Genomic DNA, 23,918 nt, shown 5'->3' with positions numbered 1-23,918 from the left:
GTCCCCTTAGACTGGCAGAAGGGCTGAAGTGCGTCGCCATGCTCTCTGAGACAGGGTGGCAAGCACTGTAGTGTTCTTCCGCCAATCAGGAGATTATTGGTAAGGCTTTAAAGGACTGTACACAAAAGGCTGTTTACCAAGCAGAGGGAGAAGATCCCTCAAGTCAGTGACAAGCAGACCCAAAGCCAGGTGGTGTCGAGATGTGGGTTTTCCCGTTTGCACACTGAGGCTCTCTATAACACTTCTGCTCTGCCTGAATGGTTTCACCCACTGGATTTCCAGTTCCCAAAGAAGAGCTGCCCTAGGCTGTGATCCAGGAAGACATGAGGAGAGGAGAGAGCAGACTCTGCTTGCCAGTGTCCACAAAGCCTGCAGTGGAATTTCCTACCGTCGAGAGTCTCCATGGACAGGAAGGCAAGGCAGTGTGGCTCACCAGCCTCAGCTCAGGCCCCATCTCACCCACACACTTTGGAGTGCAGCTTCTGTGACTTCCTTTACCCACCACAGCCAAAAGAAACAAAACAAATAAAAAGAAACAAAAAAAGAAAAAGGGAAAAAAGCCCATCGTCAAAAGCTTCCTCCTCTCCAAGCTCGTAAAGACCTTACCAAGAATTAAAATAATGAAATGCAGCCCAGGAGGTGGCTCACCCAGCTAAGCACACGTTACAATGGACAAGGACCCGGGTTCAAGCCCCTCGCCCTGCCTGCGGAGGGGAAAGCTTCACAGGTGGAGAAGCAAGTACTGCAGGTGTCTCTCTTCCTCTCTATCTCCCTCCCCTTTCAAATCCTTTCCTATCAAATAAAAAATGATTAAAATGAAATGCACTGACCCCTGTTTAGAAGTCAACCACATTTCCAAATAACCTGGCAATAATCATAACTATCAATTCCCTTCTTAAGCCCTAAGACAGCAGGAGCCACCACCCCCCCCCCTTCTCTATAAACCCGTATTTCTCCCAGTCCTGGGATCTCTGGGGCTTGGCTCATTTTACAACAGGCTTCTCCCAACCCACACCTGCATCTGCTGATCTCAACCTGATCCATGCAGCCAGTACCAGCCCGGCATGTCTCGCTTCAGACCGTGTCCACAGGTGACAGGCCTGCGATGTCAACCCTCCAGCTTCACTACTCTGGCGAGACCATTCCTCACAGGACTCCTTAACTCCATTTCAGGTGGTTCATGACCTAGAGGCAGAGCAACTGTGCACATGGGTCCATCAGTTAGGGACACAGACACCTTAAAGCAGAAGTACACGACAGTCAGTAAATGCAGCGAGCAAGTAGAAAGACCTAAAAAAGACACCATAAAGCACCTAATCAAATAGTTTCTACTTAGACCTAGATACTCTCCTCACCTACCTCCTGTTTCACTTTCCTCAATCACTTCAAGGCTAACTTCGTCAGACAAAGTAAAGACTACAAAAGCTGAATAAGGGAAGGGAAGGGACTGGCAGACTTTAACGATGGCTCCTTAGTCACTACCAGGCCACCCCATCACCTGGGGCCCCAGTCAGGGAGTCCCGGGGTTCCCACACAGACATGATGGGCCTAGACCTCTCACAGACCCCTCTCTCCACTGCCACTGGTCATCTCCATCAGGAACAACACAATGGGACCCTTCTGTGAGCCCCTATAGGACCCGGCCCTCACTGTGGACCAACAATGGTAGGGACTGCCCTTTTCTCAGAAAGGAGGTTGGGTCAAAATCTGCTACCACTAGAGGAAGTTGGGTCTGGCAATGGGTGCAGCCTAGAACACTCCCAGCCGTGACCACAGAATGTGAGCTCAGACCTACAGGGACGCAGAGGCTACACAGGGTCCTGTGCTGAATATGGGCGCCAGGTCAAATAGATGGGGTTTACAGTCAACAGTATGTACATACTTTTCCCAGATTTGGAAGCTACTCTCTTCCATGATCCAGCCTTCTAGTCCTATTTCTAGCTCTGACACCATCTCCCCAGACAATACTTTTGGCCCACCTGCATGTTAGCTGTCAGGCTCAGGCAAAAATTAGTAAAGTCATAGGCCCTCTGGAATATATCTAAAATAGACCTATTAGCTTTTTCCAAAACGGAGACCCCAAATCTCATCTCCTACATTCTTGCCTTTAGGTTCCTGATTACTGAACAGTTTGTTCTGCTTTATATCTTAATGCTGTTTTAGACACCAAGTTGCAGATGCTGCCATGACACCATCCTGACCTCCCTGGGCAGACGTCCTCACCCATGTGTCCTGGAGCCTCCCCTCCCCAGAGCCCTGCCCCACTAGGGACAGACAGATACAGGCTGGGGGTGTGGGTCCACCTGCCAACACCCATGTCCAGCAGAGAAGCAAGGACAGAAGCCAGAACTCCCACCTTCTGCTCCCCATAGAGAATGCTGGTCCATGCTCCCAGAGGGATAAAGAACAGAAATGCTTCCAATGGAGGGGATGGGACACGGAACTCTGGTGGTGGGAACTGTGTGGAATTTCACCCCTCTTATCCTATGATTTTGTCAATATTTTCTATTTTTTATTTTATAAATAAATTAAATAAATAAAGGCATTTGGTATATGACAGCTTTCATTTTAAAAAAGTGGAGTGGGGTGGGGTGGGGTGGGCTGCCAGCTAGCCGAGTACACTCTGTCACATATACCACAGATGGGAGTCCAGCAGCTGCCACTCTGCAGGACGCTGTGCTAGCTTTCTCTCGGCCTCTGTCTTTTTTTTTTTAATCAAGCACTGCTCAGCTCTGGCTTACGGTGGTGCAGGGAATTAAACCTAGAACTTTGGAGCCTCAGGCATGAGAGTCTCTTTGCGTAACCATGATGCTGTCTACCTTCACCAATTCTCCGTCTTTCTACCAGAAAAAGTCAGCGTGGACTAGTGAAGGCCAATGAAAATAGCAACAACAACAATAGTAATAATAAATACACACACATATATATTTATTGCACATATAATAAATTAAAAATACAGATTTCCTGTTATTTTTATTGTCTATTTATTTGATAGAGACCATCAGAAATTGAGAGGGAAGGGAGAGATAGAAAGAGAGAGAGACAGAGAGACGCCTGCAGCCCTGCTTCACCACTGGCAAAGCTTTCCCTCTGCAGGTGGAGATCGGGGCTTGAACCCAGGTCCTTGTGCGCTGTGATGTGAGCGCTCAACCAGACACACCACCACCCGGCCACTCCAAGATCTCCTGTTCTTTAGATCATTACTTCCTAACCTCTCCAGATTCAAAGGAGGTCTCAAAACTTTACATCAGGCTCAACCTGACACTGTTGACTGGCTATGGAAGAAGGGCAAACGCTAGAAGAAGAAGAAGTGAATCAAATCCAGAGTAATCTTTGTTCCGACACGAGCCTGTGATTTAATCAGGAGAGAGAGGCCTCTCTTTGAGGTAAACTGGTAGCCGGGAGGCCATTCCTGGAGTGTCTGCTCGGCCAGCCATGGTGGCTGACAATACTGGAGCGCTGGACGGGGGACTCTGCGAGCCACCGCACCGCTAAGGACAAAGTGAAGCCACTCTCTGACCGCAGACATACATGTTTTCCTTTCTTCAAGTCGATTCGTTTGTCTTTTTGATGGGGAAAAGGAGGCAGAGGCGGTAACAACAGACACAGAACACGGAGCCAAGAATCCGCTGGCTCCCGACACACGGACCCTCCCCAGCGCCGCAGGGGCACTGCGGGAGCGCTCTAAAGGACTAGGGGCTGTGTGCTGCCAGGTAAGGGCACGTGCTGCCATGCACAAGGGCCTGGGTTCAAGCCCAACTCCACACCTGAGGGGTGAAGCTTCACAAGCTGTGTGTCTCGTTTGCTAGCTCTCTATCTCCCCCTCTCCTCGCCACTGGTCTCTGTTCTCCATGAGCATATTTTTATGAAAGATATTCACAGAAACGGCACTTAGACCTGTGTGTGTGTGTGTGTGTGTGTGTGTGTGTGTGTGTGTGTGTATGCCTGTGTGTGTGTGAGAGTGTTGTGTGCGTGCATGTATGTGTGTGTGCATGCGTGTATGTGTGTGTGCGTGCGTGTATGTGTGTGCATGCATGCGTGTGTGAGAATGTTGTGTGTGTATGTGTGTGTGCATGCGTGTGTGTGGGAGTGTTGTGTGCGTGCATGTGTGTGTGCATGTGTGTGTGAGAGTGTTGTGTGCGTGTGTGTGTGTGCATGTGTGCATGTATGTGTGTGTGAGAGTGTTGTGTGCGTGCACGTGTGTGTGCGTGTGAGAGTGTTGTGTGCATGCATGCGTGTGGGGGGGGGGCCTCAGGAATGTGTGATTTCACAACTCTCAAGCCCTCTTTTTTCATTCAGATAGAGACAGAGAAAGGAGGGGAGGAACAGTCCCAAGAGGTGAGAGAGCTGGGACCTGGGAGCGCTCATGGCAAGGTGCATGCCCCGTGGGGTAAGCCGTCTCTGGGGCCGGGAGGACCCATGCAAACAAAGGGCACCACCCTGTGAGACGCCCCTTAGCATCTGTCTCTGGCTTTCCCCACAGGCCCTAAGACAGCAGTGCCCCGCCCTGTAGCCACATGGAGCCGGCCTCCCCGTCAGCACAGCTGGAGCGCGTCTGGCGAGCCGTAACCTGCAGATAAAGGTCTATTTTTACAGCAGAGAAAGTTTGGAGATGACAGAAATAAAAACATGATGGTGTCATGAACATTCCACATGTGAGGCTTGGTTTTGTGTCTGTTTTTGTCTCAACAGACACAAAACTGCATCCCATTGTCTGAGCCTCGGGACAGACAAGCGCATTCCTCATAGACGGACATGGACATTTCCTCTCTGGGTGTCTGGTAGTAGGGCCCAGGCTCAGCTCATCACGCCCCATTCCAGGCTCAAACTTGCAGCGAGTGACACAGAGACCCAGTGGTGGGCCAGGCGGTGGCTCACAGGGTCGAGTGCCCGTATTACAGTGTGTGATCCGGGTACCAGCCCCTGATCCCACCTGCAGGGGGAAACTTTGCAAGTGGTGGGGCAGGGCTACAGGCGTCTCTTTCTTTGTCCCTCTCTATCTCCCCTTTCTCTCCCAATTTCTGTCTATCCAATAAATAAATAAAGATTAAAAAAAAAAAAAGACCCAGATCCCTGCCCCACTAGGGAAAGACAGAGACAGGCTGGGAGTATGGATCGATCTACCAACACCCGTGTCCAGCGGGGAAGCAATGACAGAAGCCAGAACTCCCACCTTCTGCTCCCCATAATGATCCTGGGGTCCATACTCCCAGAGGGATCAAGAATAGGGAGGCTTTCAAGTAAGGGGATGGGATAGACAGTTCTGGGGGTGGGAATTTTGTGGAATTGTACCCCTCTTATCCTATAGTCTAGTCGATATTTTTATTTTATAAATGATTTTTTTTTTAAAAAAAAAGGAAGCAAAAAATTTTTTCTTAAAAAAAATAATTTTAATTTTAAAAAGACCGAGTAATAATTCAAAGAATTGAGAGACGGCAAAGGGAGCCAGTCCCAGCCCTGCGGCAGCCAGGCAGGCTCACTGAAGGCCGGCGTGGCGGCCCTCTCCTTGCAGTTCTGCGGGGTGTCGCCCAGAGCAGACCACAGCCGCCTGCAGCTCACATGCAGCTCACACAATGGACCGAGTGTCTGCACACAACTGAGCTGACCTCATGATTCAGCGTGGGCTTCCTATACGGACAAAACTCTGGTCCTGATGCTTGGAGAGCACGTTGTTGTGTGTGTGTGTCAGATGTGCCATTTATTATAAACATCTTGAAAATTTATGTTTTCAGATGTCTCCCCTAAATTATAAAATAATACACACACACTCACACACACACACTCACACACACTCACACACACTCACTCACACACACTCACACACACACTCATTCACACACTCACACACACACACTCACTCACACTCACACACACTCACACTCACTTACACACACTCACACACACTCACACACACTCACACTCACACACACTCACACACACACTCACACACTCACACTCACTTACACACATTCACACACACTCACACTCACACACACCACACACACTCACACACTCACACACACTCACACACACTCACAGACACACACTCACACACACACTCACAGACACACACTCACACACACACTCACAGACACACACACACTCACACACCCACACTCACACACACACTCACACACACTCACACACACTCACAGACACACTCACAGACACACACACACACACTCACAGACACACACTCACACACACACTCACACACACTCACACACACTCACACTCACTCACACATACACTCACACACACTCACACACACACTCACACACTCACACACACACACACTCACACACACACTCATACACTCACTCTCACACACTCACACACACTCACACTCACACATACACTCACACACACACACACTCACTCTCACACACACATAATTGAGAGTATAGACAAAGTGTCTTTAAAAGGGATGAAGCAGCAAAATGTAGCAATGCATGCTGTTACATCAGCAAAAGAGTACCAACACAACAGGCTTAGTTGTATCAGTGTCTATCAACTTAATAGTATTTAAAAGTCATCCAAAGAGAGATGACAACTAGAGCTGTAAGGAAAGCAATTGAGTAGTAAGATACTATTGATTTCTGGTATTATAACAGAGCCATTGCTAGATTTGGGGGGGGGGATGCATGTGTATTTAGATTTAGCTAAGTCAAAAATTAAGAATATAACGACGTCATTCAGGATAAGAAATCAGGTAACTGGCCATTTTTGCCACTGTATGGTGCGGGTTATTTTATCATCTCTGCAGTGAGTTAAGTCATTGTCTAGCTCCCCCACTAGAGTGAGACTCGGCGGTAGATTAAGTTGAAGTTTGGGTTACCTACATAATAAATGCTCAATAAAGGATTTTAAATAGTTGATACTGAGAGGAATAAGAAAATTATAATTCACAGGACAAGATGAAGAGCTGGAAAGCCATCTAAGATGTGGATAGGGACTCAGAAAGCAAAGCAAAGGTCTGCAGGTGTCTCTCTTCTCTCTCCCTCCCTCTCCTCTCAAGTTCTCTCTGTCTCTATTCAATAATAAAATCATATAGTGGGTCCATCCTCACAGAGGGAGAAAGAACAGGGAAGCTTCCAATGGAGGGGATGGGACCCAGGACTCTGGTGGTGAGAACTGTGTAGAATTGTGCCCGTTATCTTACAATCTTGTTCATCATTACTAAACCACTAATTTAAAGTCTTTTTAAAAATTCCTCTTTCTTCTCAGAATCATGTGCTGACTGTGCTGAAAGACGCCCTCACTCATGTCCCATAACACCTGAACTGCCCAATTTCTGTCCCTTAGGCTGAGAACTTGATGAGGGAATGCCCAGTGTCTGTGAGAAAATTAAAGGGTCGTGGTTTGCTCAGGGGGTGTGGCAGCATCCACTGGCAAGACAAAAACAAGTTAAGAAAAGGGGGGACACTTTAACTGAAGGTCAAGGGAGATGACAGACAGGGCACAACAAGGCACCGCGGTGTCCTCAAGCACCTGGCTAGTGGAACAAGTAATTCTAATTAACTACTTAGTGTGGGAAAACACACTCTTACACTAAAACTGAAAGGAAAAAAACGGAAAGGCTTCTAATTCCAGTTTTCAGTCTGGTGTCAAGCCAGTGGAATTGACTTAGTCAAACGCGTAATTCTCCGTCCTGGGACTGCGGTGTCCTCATCTGCAGAGTGTGGTGAGACAAAGGTCTCTGAGATGCGTATAACCACATGGGAAGAGTCCACCTTGATGGCTAGGAGCGGCCAGGCACAGGCAGCCCCCTGGCACATGCAGAATGTCTAGCAGAGGAGGGACAACATCTGGAAGGCAGGATTTCCGCCAGCAGGAACCAGGGACCAGAAGCCAGAGGGGATCAGCAAGAGCCAGGAAGGAGACGTCTGCCAGGTGACCACAGAACAAAGGCCCCGAGTCGCTCAGCACCTCAGGAGGCAGCTGCTAGCCTCAGCTAAGAAAGGACCTCGGACCAGTCCTCAGACTCTGCCACCGCAGAAGGCTGAACCCAATCCTTGCTCGGCCAAGGCTTCAGGGAGGCTACATCATGTCCAGAAACAGAAGAGGCCGAATCGCTTACCTCAGCGACGAAAGTGCCCATCAGACCATTAAGCTTCACACCACTTACGCCTTTCTTTATTTTTATGGATGTGATAGACAGCCAGAAATCAACAGAGAGACACCTGCAGCCCTGCTTCACCACTCGCCAGGCTTTCCCCCTGCAGGTGGTGCCAGGGGCTCAAACCCGGGTCCTTGTGCGCTGTGACACGTGCGCTTACCGTGCGCTGCCCCAGATGCGCCCCGCCTGGCCCCGCTACACGCGCCTTTAAACGGTCTCTCAGATGAGCCCTGCAGCTGCACGAGGCTTGTGCGGCCAAAGCCCAGCGCCCCGGGGTCCTGTGACTCAGAATCATGACTTCAGGGGGCAGGGAAACTGTTCAGCTACTGCTAGCAAAGAGCTACTACAACCAAAACCAAACCAAACCACTCCTCCACCACCTAGAGAGCCGGAGGCTTCGCAGCCTCTGGAGAAAAGCAATGATGTTCTTTCTGAGGAGCACAGAGGAGAGCGGGCGCCCACACATGCCAGGGGTCGCGGGCACACCCTCCACAGATGTGAGAAGCCAGACGCCCGTGCAACGAAGGCGGAGAAACAGAGCACTGTGGCCAGAGAAAGCACAATAGCTCCCACCTCGGTCACGCAAAGACGTGCTCGCCCGTGCCGTAGCTAGTTGTCAGTCTAAAAACCAGAGAGCTCTTGAGCGCAGCAACTCATCTCGTTACAGAACAGCTCTTCAAGTTTCAGGAGATGTGAACCTTCCATCCAGCGACTGGCTCCCCACAATCTGCCCGTCAGAGGGAAGCACGAGACACAGGGCCTTTGGGCAGTGGTGGCCAGCGAGCGAGGAATTACTCACAGTGGCCGAAGGGCGGCCCAGTGGTGGCCAGCGAGGAATTACTCGCAGTGGCCAAAGGGCGGCCCAGAGTGAAGTGAATGCCCATCCACAGGGGACGTGACTCGATCCACACCCATCCTGACAGAGAATGAACTCCAACGACACTGCAAGAACTGTTTCCACAAAGTTCTCCTGAGATAGGAAAGATATCGAGGGCCCAGGTGGTGGCGCACCTGGTTAAGCGCTCACATTACAATGCACAAGGACCCGGGTTCAAGCCCCCGGTCCCCACTTGCAGGGAGAAAGCTCCACGAGCGGTGAAGCAGGGCTGCAGGAGTCTCTCTCTCTCCCTCTATATCTTCTCCTCCCTTCTCAATTTCTCTCTGTCTCTATCCAATAGTAAATAAGTAAATAAACAAAATGTAAAGAAAAAAGGAAAGACATAGAAGTCTACATAGCATGGCCAAGGTTTTTTCTTTCTTTAGTTTTTCAATTTCTTTATTGGGGAATTAATGTTTTCCAGGTTTTTCTTAATGATTTTATTACAGTGTATGAGTATCTGTAACAGGACCATGTGAGCATGAGCACACACACACACACACTCACACACACCACACACACAATACACACACTCACACACACTCACACACACAGACACACACACACACTCACACACACTCACACACACTCACACACTCTCACACACACTCACACTCACACACACACACTCACACACTCTCACACACACCACACACACAATACACACACTCACACACACAGACACACATACTCACACACACAGACACACACACTCACACACACAGACACACACACGCACACACACTCTCACACTCACACACACACAGACACACACACTCACACACACACAGACACTCACACACACTCTCACACACACGCACACACATGCACACACACACACACGCACACACACATGCACACACACACACGCACACATGCGCACACACACTCACACACGCGCACACACAGAGACACACACACTCACACAGACTCACACACACAGACACACACACGCACACACACTCTCACACTCACACACACACACTCACACACACACAGGCACACACACTCACACACACTCTCACACACACGCGCACACACAGAGACACACACACTCACACAGACTCACACACACAGACACACACACGCACACACACACACTCACACAGACTCACACACACAGACACACACACGCACACACACACACTCACACTCTCACACACACACTCATACACACACTCACACACTCTCACACACTCACACACACTCACACACACTCACTCCCATGACACCTTGGACACATGGCAGACACATGGCGCAAACCCGATTCCTGAAAAGACGGTCCTGCTGCACTCATGAGAAGCCTTACAAAGATGTTTACAATGTCAAGTAATCTTTGCACAGTCCTTGGCAGTTTTGTTTTTTTTTTGCAATGAGCAAATATTATTTAAAATGAAACTATACTTTTTAGGTCAGAGAGAAAAATGGAAACAACAATTTCTCAAGAAAAATCACTTCTTTTGTATTCAGAGCACGCAGCTGATGTCTTGGCAAGGCTGCTAGTGATTACACTTCACACAAACACAAGTATAATCAATGTGGAAATGGTAGTAAATAAGTATTACTTGAATTTGTTTAAGAGCCTTCCAAAATTTAGATAGAATAAATTGTGAACACGCACAAGCAAAAACACCATTTGCTTTGTTAATATGCAGTATTTTCCTCTTTCCAGATATTCAGTAAGCCAAATCTTTCTTTGTAAGCTGACCTTGCATCATCATTTCCTGCCTTTTTATGTACAAGCTAGATAGAAACTAAAAGGATTGAAACAAAAACAAACTAACCTAAACTAAACAAACAAGATAAAAATAACTGTGACTCCCAATGCTGGGTTCCCAAGCACCCAGATGGTGTCAGCTGAAGTATCCTGAGATGGAAAGGAGACAGACGGACGTCTCGGGCGAGCCGCGGGCATTCTGCTTTGCACCTCCCCAGGCTTTCAGACCTTCCTCTGGCCTCACCACTCTGCCTCTCCCTGAAGCTTAGCACACACACACACACACACACACACACACACACACACACACACACCTGTCGGACACCACATCACCATTCAAAGCAGACGCCAGGCCTCTGCTGTCTTTTCCCCACCTGCAGGGCGGCCTTGGTGTCCCCTGAAGCCTGCGTGCAGGAAGCAGCTGGAGGCTGAGGATTTTCGGCCCTCACATCCCTGAGTTCTGCAGATCAGTATCATAACACTCGGCAGCTCCCCCTGCCAAGCCTGCTTCTCGTCTGACCTGACTCAAGCGCAGTGAATGTTTCCCTTTTCCTGCAACAGCAACTCACAGAATGTCCATTTGGAACGTAGAATCAGTAGTTAAGATCAGGAAAATCCTTCTGTCTTCAGCACTAAGGTGAGGTCTCCTCCCTCAAGATAAGCAATCACGAGTCGGTCCCAAAATTCCACAGCTCAAAAGAATCACAGATTATGCCTCTCTGTAAATATATTCCTTGGAAACACACACACCATATATATATGGAGAGACAGATGGATAGAGAGAGAGACAGAGATAGAGATAAGATAGAGATGAGCTAGAGACAGAGACAGAGATTTCACTTCTCTCTTTGTGCTGGCAATGAAATGTAAACTATGGTCTCTAGGGGTTGGGGGTAGTGGCTCAGCCATAGAGCACAGAGGTCATGTATGAAGACTCGGGTTCAAGCCCCCGCCCGGTCCCCACCTACACAGGGAGAGCACCACGAGTGCTGAAGCAGGGCTGCAGGGGTCTCTGTCTCCCTCCCTCTAATCTCCCCTCCCCCTCTCAGTTTCTCTGTCTCTATCCAACAATAAATAAAGGATTAAGGGGCCAGGTGGTGGCACACCTGGCTGAGTGCACAAGGACCCAGGTTCAAGCCCCCAGTCCCCACCTGCAGGGGAAGCAGGGCTGCAGGGGTCTCTGCCTCTCTCCCTCTCGAGCTCCCCCTCCCTCTCAATTCTGGCTGCCTCTATCCAATAAATAAAGATAATAAAAAATAAAGAATTAAAAAATAAAGAATTAAAATTATTTTAAAAATAAAAAATGAAATAAGCAAGAATTACAAAACATGCTTCAGACCAAAAAATGAAGAGAAAAGCAACAATTAAAGGCTTTAAAAGAGAAAACTATGAATTTTCTTCATGGATCAAAACAAAACACGTGAATTTAAAAAAATGGCATGCACAGTTTCTCTCTATGGATCAAGATACCTCTCCCTCCTTACAAGGGGGATTCATTATAGAGATGGTAGCACATGAGATGGGGACATTTCAACCATAAAGTCATCACAAGACATTTAAAAGGTGCATATTAAATGTGGAAAGTTCACTTGTTCTGAAGGATAAATACAAGTTGGCAGTTATGTCCTACCACTTTTCTTCCATAATCATTATTTCATTTACATAATTCTCCTTAGAGTGAGTTTTGGTAACTTATATTCTCTAAGCCTGAGATATTTTTCAGTGAACAAGCAGGTTTTTTGGATTCTTTATCATGTTGATTTATTTATTGGATACAGACAGCCAGAAGCCAAGAGAAAAGGGGGCAATAGAGAGACAGAGACACCTGCAGCCCTGCTTCACCACTCCCAAAGCTTTCCCTCTGCAGGTGGGGACCAGGGGCTTGAACCCAGGTCCTTGCACACTGTAATGTGCACTCAACCAGGTGCGCCACCACCCAGCCCCAACCAGCATGTTTAGTGTTTTCTTTTACAATTTCAAAACAGTCTCTCAATATACGGACACTCCAAATTCCCCATCTGGCTTGTGTTGTCTCTTTGTTACACACTTTCTAGAGTTACTTAATTTTTTCCAAAAGAACTAGTGATAGCCATCTGACTAGACTGCTGTATGTACACTTGGCAACAGAATTAATAGACACAGAACGGCGATCAAAGCTGAAAATACAGTGTGAGCTGAACAGCTATCAGAATGGTCTTTAAGAGACCAGCACAGCCACCGGGGAAGCGGCTCAGTGGGCAGTGCACAGAGTTTGCATAAAGATCAAATCAAATCCCAGAGGTGGCACCTTGAAAACAATTGCTGGGGAGTCGGGCGGTGACGCAGCGGGTTAAGCACAGGTGGCGCAAAGCGCAAGGACAAGCGTAAGGATCCCGGTTTGAGCCCCGGCTCCCCACCTGCAGGGGAGTCGCTTCACAGGCGGTGAAGCAGGTCTGCAGGTGTCTTTCTCTCCCCCTCTCTGTCTTCCCTTCCTCTCTCCATTTCTCTCTGTCCTATCCAACAACGACATCGGTAACCACAACAATAAAACAACAAGGGCAACAAAAGGGAATAAATAAATAAATAAATAAATATTGAAAAGAAAAAGAAAGAAAACAATTGCTGTGGTCCAGCAAGACACCAGTAGAACCCTCACGGGACAGGACTCACATGTGAGCAGTCGACATGCAGAGCTGAGGAGGGCAGGGCCACGCGGTGACAGGAGAGCATCTCATCCCAGGGGGTTAAAAGGGGTACTCTGGGCCTTAGAGTTCACGTTGTAGGAGTCCTTTCAATCTCACTCGGGTCCGGTTTTTTAAAGCTGTGATTAGGATTTGGCGGAAGGCAGCTGCCTACAGACACAGTTTTGAAAGACTTGCACCTCACAACCTAGAGGAGCCCTGTAGCCCACCTGAGTCACGCGGGAGGCAGCCCTGGGATTCGGGGCTGTGCCTCAGGGTCGCCCTTGCTCAGGGAGCACAGCCGCAAGTGTGAAGGGCGTAGGAGAGGGGCTCTCTGCGGAGGGAAGCGAGCTCGGTCGGGGAGGAGCAGCTGAACCCGCCTCGATGCCCTGGCTAAACTTGCTCCAGTCCCTGGGCGTGTCACTGTCCTGGGTGAACATCTGGACTGAGGTCGCCCACTTGGACAGCACAATGACCATGCCAAACGCAGCCCCGCCACGCAGGCAGGCGCAGCCCCTTCCCTGCCCAGCTCCTGAGTGGAGAGGTTCTACCCAAGGTCAGCAAGGGGGGAAGATGACGCCACGGCTACCCTGCGCCTGAGGAAGTGACGGCTTCACTTGTCGACTACATCAAGGACTGTGCTCACGGACTGAGTCCTGGGCGGAGGTGGGTTGGCGCAGCTGGCTGGGCACACCGCCACAGCGCTCAAGGCCCCGTCCTCACCTTCGGGGGAAAGATTTGCAAGTGGTGAAGCAGGGCTGCAGATGTCTCTCTTCCCCTCTGTCTCCCCCTTCCCTCTCAATTGCTGGCTGTCTCTGTCCAACAAATAAAGATAATACAAAAAGATTTTTTTATAGTTTATAAAAATAATAATCTGTTATAAAAAAAATAAAGAACTGAATCCTGGAGAGCCGGTGCAGGCTGGTGATGGGAGAGGTGGGCAGGTGCCTCCCACGGGGGGGAAGGGCCGTGCCGTGTGCCCAGACCTGCACTGTGGGCCACCTTCCCGAGGGAGCCATCTTGGGCAGGGGAGGGCGAGCGGTGACCCCTACGGCAAGGCCCACCTGTTCCCAGGATCCAGGGTCAAGCCCCACACTGGGGCGGAAACTTCACAAGCAGAGGGGCAGTGCTGGAGGTGTCTCTCCTCTCTAGCCTTCTCTACCTCTGTCTCTTGTTCGTGATCACAAAGAAAGAAAAAGGGTGCTGGTGAAATAGCTTACCGGATAAAGCGTTGTGTTGCCGTGCACAGGGCCCACTCAAGCCTGGCCCCGCCACACTGAAGGAAGCTTTTGTGCTGTGGCGATCTCCTCCCACCCCCTCTCTCTTTTAATATGTATTTATTTATTTTCCCTTTCTGTTGCCCTTGTTTTTTTATTGTGGTTATTATTGTTGTTGTTATTAATGTTGTCGTTGTTGGATAGGACAGAGAGAAATGGAGAGAGGAGGGGAAGACAGAGAGGGGGAGAGAAAGACAGACACCTGCAGACCTGCTTCACCGCCTGTGAAGCGACTCCCCTGCAGGTGGGGAGCTGGGGGCTCGAACCGGGATCCTTACGCCGGTCCTTGTGCTTTGCACCACCTGCGCTTAACCTGCTGCACTACCGCCGAACTCTCTCTCTCTCTCTCTCTCTCTCTCTCTCAAACCAGAGCATTACTCAGCTCTGGCTTCAGGTGGTACTGAGAACTGAACCTGAGACCTTGGAGCCTCAGGGGGAAAAAATCAGTTTGCATAAACATTGTGCTCCAAAAAAAAATTTTAGAAGATAAAAGGAAAGGGGAAAATGACTGCAGGAAAGAGCGGAGCTCTCCAGGCAGCGAGCACTGGCGAGGGTCGGGGGCGGGACAGACCCCTCCGCCAAGCAGGAAGCAGAGGCACCAGGACACTCACCAGCCTCTGTCACCAGAGAGGAGGACGGGGGCCGCACCTACCCGCATCAGGGGCCAGTCCCGGCACCGCAGCCTAGAGACGGTCGAGCCCACCCGCGACAGGCACGAGTCCAGAAAAGGAAAGAAAGTGGGCATCTCTACCCCCCGTGCCCGCTGTCCTACGTCCACCCCAGTCAGCGTCTGTCCCTCCGGACTCCCATTCGTGCCTCTAGCTGACGGCTGCCATTCAGTTGCCCCAGGCCTACCCCCAAAAAGACACACGTGGAAAGCAGGCTAGGTGACCAACAGGACGTGATCGGGAAAATGTTTTTAATTCCCCATGCAAATAATAATTTCTAAGCTCAAAGATTATGACGTCTTAAATGTTGCCCTGGAGAAAACTAAAAACCGGGCTGGGGAGACAGCACAGTGGTTATGCAAAATGGCTTCCATGCCTGGAGTGCCAAGGTCCCAGGTTCAGTCCCCAGCACCACCGTCAGCCAGAGTTGAGCAGGGCTCTGGTCTCTCTGTATCTTTCTCTCTGTTTCTCTCACTAAAATAAACAAATGATAGTAAAACAAACGGGAAAGAAGGAAGGGAAATAAAAGCCAAAGCCCGACTCTGCCGGCGCCAGCCAACCTGCAAGGCTGCAGGCAAACAGCTGGAGACAGGGCCACTCAGCAGCAAGCAAGGCCTCCCTCCCTCAGCCACACGGGCCAGTCTGCGAAAGAGCCACGCAGGCCTGAGGACCAAACGCTTCGGAACTCACATAGAGAGGGACTTCGCTGCAGCTCAGCTCCATGGCTTCAGCATCTGCAAGGAGAAGAAGGAGCGAGGTTATTACAGGCCGAGAAGCAGCAGGGCTGCTATGGAGACCGCCACCTCACACACAGAAAGTGCAGGGCCCAGGTGCTGGAGGGCTTCCTGCTCTTTCATGTTCACGTCTGCTCAGGAGACGTGCCACCATAGACACGCTATTCCATGACTGCTCCCAAATCAGAAATGACATTTTAGGGCTGGGCAGACAGCATGATGGCTCTCCTGCAAAGAGACCCTCAAGCCTGAGGCTCTGAGGCCCCAGGTTCAATCCCCCGTGCCACCATAGCCAGAGCTGAGCAGGGCTCTGGGAAGAAGAAAGGGGAGGAAGGTGGACATTTCAGAAAGTCGAGAAGGAACGAAACAAGCACAGCGAAAGTTTCAGCCATGAAACTGGGTGACAGGTCACCCTGCCTGGATGAGGTAGGGGGAGCCCGCAGTGACTTCCACTCCGGGATGTCAAGCTGGGAGACAGCCTGCTGCCACTCTACCCAACCTCAGCTGTGCTCCTCCAGCCTGCTGTCTCCTCAAAACCCTCAAGGGGGTGGGCGGCGCTCAGAGCACAGGGTCCACCAGAGGACCACCAGAGGACCGCAGCCCCCGCCCGCCACACAGGAAGCCCATCCAGAGGGAAGCCGCCAGAGCAGTGCGCGGTGCTGTACATTCTTCTCTCTCTGGCTTTCTCTCCCTGTATCTTCATCCTGTCTGAACAGAAAGAAGGAGGAGAAGGGGGGGGTGATGAGAAGGACAAGGAGGAGGATGAGGAGGAAGAGAAAAGGAATAAGAAAAAGAAGACAGGAAGGGAGGGAAGACGGAAGGGAGGGAGGGAGGAAAGCCCACTGGAAAAGTGGGATCTGGGCGGGGTAGATAGTATCACGGTTCTGCAAAGAGACTCTCATGCCTGAGGCTCTGAAGTCCCAGGTTCAATCCCCTACACCATCATAAGTCAGAGCTGAGTACCGCTCTGGTAAAAATAGGTAGGTAGGTAGATAGATAGATAGATAGATAGATAGACAGACAGGAAGAAAAGTGAAATCATGTAGGCACAAAGTAGCCCTGGCAATAAACAAAGGCTGATTCTGTTCAACAGGCCAAGTCTGGTTGTGGTACTCAGACCAGTCAAGCTGCAGTACTTTGGGGCTGTCTCAGACACGGCAGGCACCAGCAGCCTCAGCTGAGACACTGAGTAATGTCCACAGGAAACAGACTTGGTGAGGAAGAAAGAAAATGTGGAAGTTCCTTTATCTTTCTTTTTCTTTTTGGTCACACCAGGACTTTGATGTAGCTGTATGATATCACCACTCCTGGTGAGCCCTTTTTCTGTCTAGTGTGTGATGGGGAGGGGAGAGATACAGAAAAGGAGAGAGAAACAGAGAAAAGAGAGACGCACAGCACCTGTCTTACCTGGTGCTCCCACCGGTGACAGGGGCTCAAACCCAGGTGTTCTGCTTCGGAAAGTCTGCGCCTCACCAGCTGAGCTATCTCCCAATCTTAAGCTTCACTAATACTCCATATACACAATGGCACCGGCACCCTCTTAGGCCAGTGGTTATATCTTGAGTCATCCAGAGAGAAGACCAAGGTTTGAAGGCTGGCAATGACACAATATCTAAAAAGATCTGTGCACCTGTGTTCACAGCAGCACAATTTGTAACAGCCAAAACCTGGAAGCAACCCAGGTGTCCAACAACAGATGAGTGGCTGAGCAAGTTGTGGTCTATATACACAATGGAATACTACTCAGCTATTAAACATGGTGGCTTCACCTTCTTCCCCTCATCTTGAATGGAGCTTGAAGGAATCATGTGAATTGAGACAAGTCAGAGAGAGAAGGGTGAATATGGGATGATCCCACTCATAAACAGAAGTTGAGAAATAAGAACAGAAGGGAAAACACAAAGCAGAACTTGGACTGGAGTTGGTGGGTTGCACTAAAGTCAAGGACTCTGGGGTGGGGGGTTAGGTCCTGGAACATGATGGCAGAGGAGGACCTGGGTGGGGGGTTAAAGTGTGATGTGGAAACTGAGACAGTTATACCTGGACCAGCCGCTGTGATTCACTGTCGACTATAAACCATTAATCCCTCAAAAGGAAGGAAAAGTACATGTGCAAAGTTTTAAAGGCTAGGAATCACACACACACACACACACACACACACACACACACGTCCTCAGCTCTCCTTGTCAGTACATTGTGCCCTGTGGCTATTAGTGTGAATTTATGAGAAAGGGCTTAAGGATTAGAATCAACTTTTAATGAAATTAATCTCACAGGCATTGGCGCTCGCCAAGGCACTCACCTTCTGGGAACTGTACTATCAGACACAGCGGCATAAGCCCAGTGTTTACAATCACAACACATGAAGGGCCAACCTTTTACACAATTCCTCTAAACTTGATTTAAAGAATGGAAGATTCTCTGATGATAACTTATGCACAAAAACACATGCTGCAACATACACAGGGTGTTTTTCTACAAAAGGCTGGAACACAGACGAGGCAAAGCGCACCAGAGTGCACATCCTCCGGAGCTGAACCTGAGCTGGCACATGCTTTAAGGAGCAGACCAGAGCAATGAAAGCTGTGTGGAGCCTGGCCACATGGGTAAAAGTGCAGATGAATGCTATGGCCGTCTGTGTGGCACCTGACAGACTGTCTGATAATAAAATGCATCAGAAATAAACCACTTTTGAGTTCAGATATGGAGACTTGGTCTTCATGTTAGGAAAACAGTGTTCTGGAGGAGGAGGACTAGCCAAGTGACTGGAAGCACTGGTAAAACAAGTGCTCAGATAAGCTTCAGAGGCATCACGGAGTCATTCGTAGTCAAGCCACTGTGAGAAAGAGCGAGATGTAATGAGAGAGAAAGAGGGGGGAGAGAATGGAAGGAAGAGAGAGAGAGAGAGGGAGGGAGGGAGAGAAAGAAAAGAGAAAGAAGAGAAAACTACACCACGTCCTGAATGAACACAGACGCTAATATATTCAACAGAATTCTAGCCAACCACATATGACAGAACATTAAGATTGTACATCACAGTCAAGTAGGTTTTGTCCCAGGAATGCAAGGCTGGTTCAATATACATAAACTTACAAATGTGATCTACCACATCAATAAGAGAAAAACCAAAGCCACAGGACAACCTCAGTAAAGGCAGACAAAGCCTTTGACAAGGCCCAGTATCCTTTCATTGTCAAAACATCTAAAAAGGAGAGGGGATAGATGAGAGCCGGGGCTCGAATCCGGGTCCTTGCGTGGGTCCTTGCGCTTAGCACTTCGTATGCTTGGCCAGGTGCGCCACTGCCTGGCCCCTGGGTGCAGGTCTGAATCTCCAATAACTTCTCACTGTGCAGAGGCACAGACAGAGCTGCTGCCTTCTCTGGGCTCCCGTTCAGGGAACTTCCGGCCCGGGAAGGAGCCCCGGCACCTGGGTGAGTCTGCCCCACTGTGAGGTTCTGCCGTTCTCTGCTTATGACCCCGAGTGCAAAGATGGGTGAGAAACTTCCAGAACCCTACATCATTCACAAATAGGTCTGCGGGTTTCTCTCTTTCTCTCTCCCTCTGTCAACTAGAATAGCGACATTCACGTGCCTACATTCTTCAAGAGACACTAGATACGGCTGATACTGACAGATAAACGGAAACAATCCAACTGTCCAACAACAAATGAGTAGTTCAGAAAGGGGTGCTTGTGAGCACACAGTGGAGTACTACTCAGCTTTGAAAAATGATGCAGTCATCTGTCTCTTGCCTCCCCTTGGATGTACTTGAAGAAATCACACGAAGTGAGACGAACCGGTGGGAGGACGTGTGACAGACTATCTCACAGGTGGAGCTCTAAAAACAAGGACGGAAAAGCAGAACACGGTGAACCTTGGGCCAGATCTGATCTGCTGCGGCAAGGCATGTGGGGGTGGGGAGAGGGAAGGGGCAGGAAGAGGGGGTTCGTGAGTACTGGCACTCAGTGCACACGGTACTGGAGAACCTGAGATGGTGGTGGCATTGGTGTGTTTTGGGTTTTCGTTCTGTTTTTCCCAGAGCCCTGCTCAGCTCTGGCTGATGGTGGTGCTGGGAACTCGACCCGGGAGCTCAGAGCCTCAGGCAGGAGAGTCATTGCACTGTCACTGCACTGTCTCCCACCACTGAGTACATCCATCCGTTTCTCACCACCAGGCCAAAGTGTCTCTTGCTGTCACCCCCACTGTACAGAAAAGGACAGAGGTTAAGCAAGGTCACACGCCAGCAGGTGGCAAAACCAGGCCCCAAACCCAGGCAGCCAGGCTCTCCACCCCAACCACCTGAATACATCGTTGCTGGGCGTGAAACCCTGAGTGGGTAACATGACAAAAGCCAAGGCAGGTACCGAGGAGACCACCACTAGGAGGAATGGCACAGAGCAAAAACAAACAGGGAAGGGCCCACTAGAGTCGTGATCTGAGAGGCTGCTGGCCACATGAGCCATAACAGCTGGCCAAAGAACAGCCTACTGAGGCCAGGAGGCAGGAGATAACGTGTCCAACAGCAAGTGGCAGCAAGCGTTCAGAAGAGTGGGCAGCCAGGGGCCAGGCGTAGCACAGCAGGTTAAGCACACGTGGCATGAAGCATAAGGACCAGCGTAAGGATCCCGGTTCAAACTCCCCGACTCCCCACCTGCAGGAGAGTCACTTCACAGGCAGTGAAGCAGGTCTACAGGTGTCTGTCTTTCTCTCCCCCTCTCTGTCTTCCTTTCCTCTCTCCATTTCTCTCTGTTCTGTCCAACAACAAACGACATCAATAGCAACAACAATAATAACTACATCAATAAAAAAAAAAGGGCAAATAAATTTTTTAAAAGAGTGGGCAGCCACTATGACTGAACTCAACAGAAACACATCATGGGGAAAAGATTTACGAACTATGCCTTAGAAAGGCAAGACTAAATCATGAGTCACTACTCAAGGAAAATGAAAAAGACACAAAGAAGTGGAAAGATATTCCATGTTCATGGGTTGGAAGAATTAACTTCATCAAAATGAATATACCACCCAGAGCCATCTACAAATTTAGTCCTCTCCCCATCAAGATCCCAAACAAATTTTTTAGGAGAATAGAACAAATGTTACAAATGTTTATCTAAAACCAGAAATGACCTAGAATTGCCAAAACAATCTTGAAAAGAAAGAACAGAACCAGAGGCATCACACTCCCAGATCTCAAATTGTATTATGGGGCCGTATTACGTATTATGGAATCCGAATCTATGCCCAAAATATTGCGTCGTGCAAAGATAATAGTAGTTTTGAAACCAAAGAAAGACCCAACACTGGCCGCCAGCTATAGACCAATTTCCCTCCTCTCCGTGTGTTACAAACTCCTCGAGAGGCTGCTTCTGTCACGTATTTCTCATCTTACAGAGAAATTCCTATCACCCGCCCAGGCTGGTTTCCGCCCAGGAAGATCTACCTGCGAACAAGCCCTGGCCCTCTCAACTTACATTGAAAATGGATTCCAGAAGAATTTAAAGACGGGTGCTGTCTTTGTTGATCTCACAGCAGCCTATGACACGGTCTGGCACCGTGGTCTCCTAGTCAAGATCTCAAGATGCCTGACTCCATGGGTGGCCAACACTATATCGTTTCTTCTCCAAAACAGAAGATTCCGGGTGCACCTGGGTGACAAGTCTAGCAGATGGAGACCTGTCTCAAGTGGCCTCCCCCAGGGCTCTGTTCTGGCTCCTACGCTATTTAATATTTACATCAATGACCTCCCAGAAACTTCTTCAAGGAAGTTCATCTACGCCGATGACATCTGCTGTGCAACTCAGGCATCCAAGTTTGACATCCTCGAGGAAACACTCACGAAAGACATGTCTCTGATATCTGATTACTGTAAAAAATGGCGACTAATCCCTAGCACTGCAAAAGCGGTATCATCTGTTTTCCATCTACACCATGCCTCGGCCTCGCGTGAGCTTAATGTGCAGCTTGGCGATACGAGAATCCGGCATGAAGCCCAGCCAGTCTATCTTGGCGTTACTCTCGATCGCACCCTGTCATTTCACAAACATCTCATAAAAACTGCAGCAAAGGTGGGCGCGAGGAATCACATCATTGCGAGACTGGCCAGCTCCTCATGGGGCGCGAGCGCTTCCACACTACGATCATCATCTCTGGCATTATGCTATTCCACTGCAGAATACTGTGCCCCAGTATGGTTCCGTAGCCCCCATGTCCATTCGGTCGATTCCAAATTATATTCCTCCATGAGGATCATTTCTGGAACCATCCGTTCCACCCCAGTCCCATGGCTGCCAGTTCTTAGCAACATCGCCCCGCCAGATATTCGTCGGGATGCGGCATCATCTAAGCTCATTTCCCATGTCTACGCTCAACCAGACCTGCCAATATACGCGGATATCTTCGCCCACCCTGTCCAACGCTTGACGTCTTGTCACCCAATCTGGTTCCCTACACCTACACTGAACTTCTCTGTTCCAGACTCTTGGAATCAGAGTTGGAAGTCAGCTGAGGTAAAGAACAAACACCTCATCACAGACCCCTGCGAGCGTCAACCCGGCTTTGACCTGGCACGTTATGACTGGGCCCTCCTCAATCGCTATCCAACAGGCCATGGCCGGTGCGCCGCTATGTTCCATCGCTGGGGAGCCAGAGACGACCCGAACTGCCCCTGCGGCTCCAGACAGACTATGACCCACATAGTCAATGACTGCCACCTCTCCAGATTCAAAGGAGGTCTCGAAACTTTACATCAGGCTCAACCTGATGCTGTTGACTGGCTACAGAAGAAGGGCAAACGCTAGAAGAAGAAGAAGATAAGGCCGTTGTCATAAAAACTGCTTGGTACTGGAACATGAATAGACACACTGAGCAGTGGAATAGAATTGAGAGCCCAGAAGGAAGCCCCCACACCTGTGGACATCTAATCTTTGACAAAGGGGCCCAGACTATTATGGGGGAGAATGAGTCTCTTCAACAAATGGTGTTGGAAAAAATGGGTTGAAACATGCAGAAGAATGAAACTGAACCACTATATTTCACCAAATACAAAAGTAAATTCCAAGTGGATCAAGGACTTGGATCTTAGACCACAAACTATCAGATACTTAGAGGAAAATATTGACAGAACTCTTTTCTGCTTAAATTTTAAAGACATCTTCAATGAAATGAATCCAATTACAAAGAAGACTAAGGCAAGCATAAACCTATGGGACTACATCAAATTAAAAAGCTTCTACACTGCAAAAGAAACCACTACCCAAACCAAGAGATCCCTCACAGAATGGGAGAAGATCTTTACATGCCATACATCAGACAAGAGGCTAATAACCAACATATATAAAGAACTTGCAAATCTCAACAACAAGACAACAAATAACCCCATCCAAAAATGGGGGGAGGACATGGACAGAATATTCACCACAGAAGAGATCCAAAAGGCTGAGAAACACGTGAAAAAAGGCTCCAAGTCTCTGATTGTCAGAGAATGCAAATCAAGACAACAATGAGATACCACTTCACTCCTGTGAGAATGTCACACATCAGAAAAGGTAACAGCAGCAGATGCTGTAGAGGGTGTGGGGTCAAAGGAACCCTCCTGCACTGCTGGTGGGAATGTCAATTGGTCCAGCCTCTGTGGAGAACAGTCTGGAGAACTCTCAGAAGGCTAGAAATGGACCTACCCTATGACCCTGCAATTCCTCTCCTGGGATAGATCCTAAGGAACCCAACACACCCGTCCAAAAAGATCTGTGTACACATATGTTCTTGGCAGCACAATTTGTCATAGCCAAAACCTGGAAACAACCCAGGTGTCCAACAACAGATGAGTGGCTGAGCAAGTTGTGGTCTAGATACACAATGGAATACT

At 49.2% G+C, this 23,918-nt stretch overlaps 2 protein-coding genes across 3 annotated transcripts in view; one reads left to right on the top strand and one right to left on the bottom strand.

Annotated features, from left to right (window-relative positions):
* The window catches only part of ANKRA2 (ankyrin repeat family A member 2), a 240,435-nt gene that overhangs the window by 125,279 nt on the left and 91,238 nt on the right, over positions 1–23,918 (top strand). The gene's annotated exons all lie outside the window — the stretch shown is intronic.
* Positions 1–23,918, bottom strand: part of ARHGEF28 (Rho guanine nucleotide exchange factor 28) — a 205,956-nt gene that overhangs the window by 147,937 nt on the left and 34,101 nt on the right. Inside the window, exon 2 of the mRNA XM_060201017.1 lies at positions 16,009–16,052. Within this exon, the coding sequence (XP_060057000.1) occupies positions 16,009–16,041 (33 nt within the window). The 5' untranslated portion in view covers positions 16,042–16,052. The remainder of the gene's footprint in view (positions 1–16,008; positions 16,053–23,918) is intronic.

This window comes from Erinaceus europaeus, chromosome 11 (genome assembly GCF_950295315.1).
Source record: "Erinaceus europaeus chromosome 11, mEriEur2.1, whole genome shotgun sequence".
NCBI classification, from domain to species: Eukaryota; Metazoa; Chordata; class Mammalia; order Eulipotyphla; family Erinaceidae; genus Erinaceus; species Erinaceus europaeus.
The sequence above is the reverse complement of the archived record's forward strand: the minus strand, read 5'-3'. Positions and strand labels throughout refer to the sequence as shown.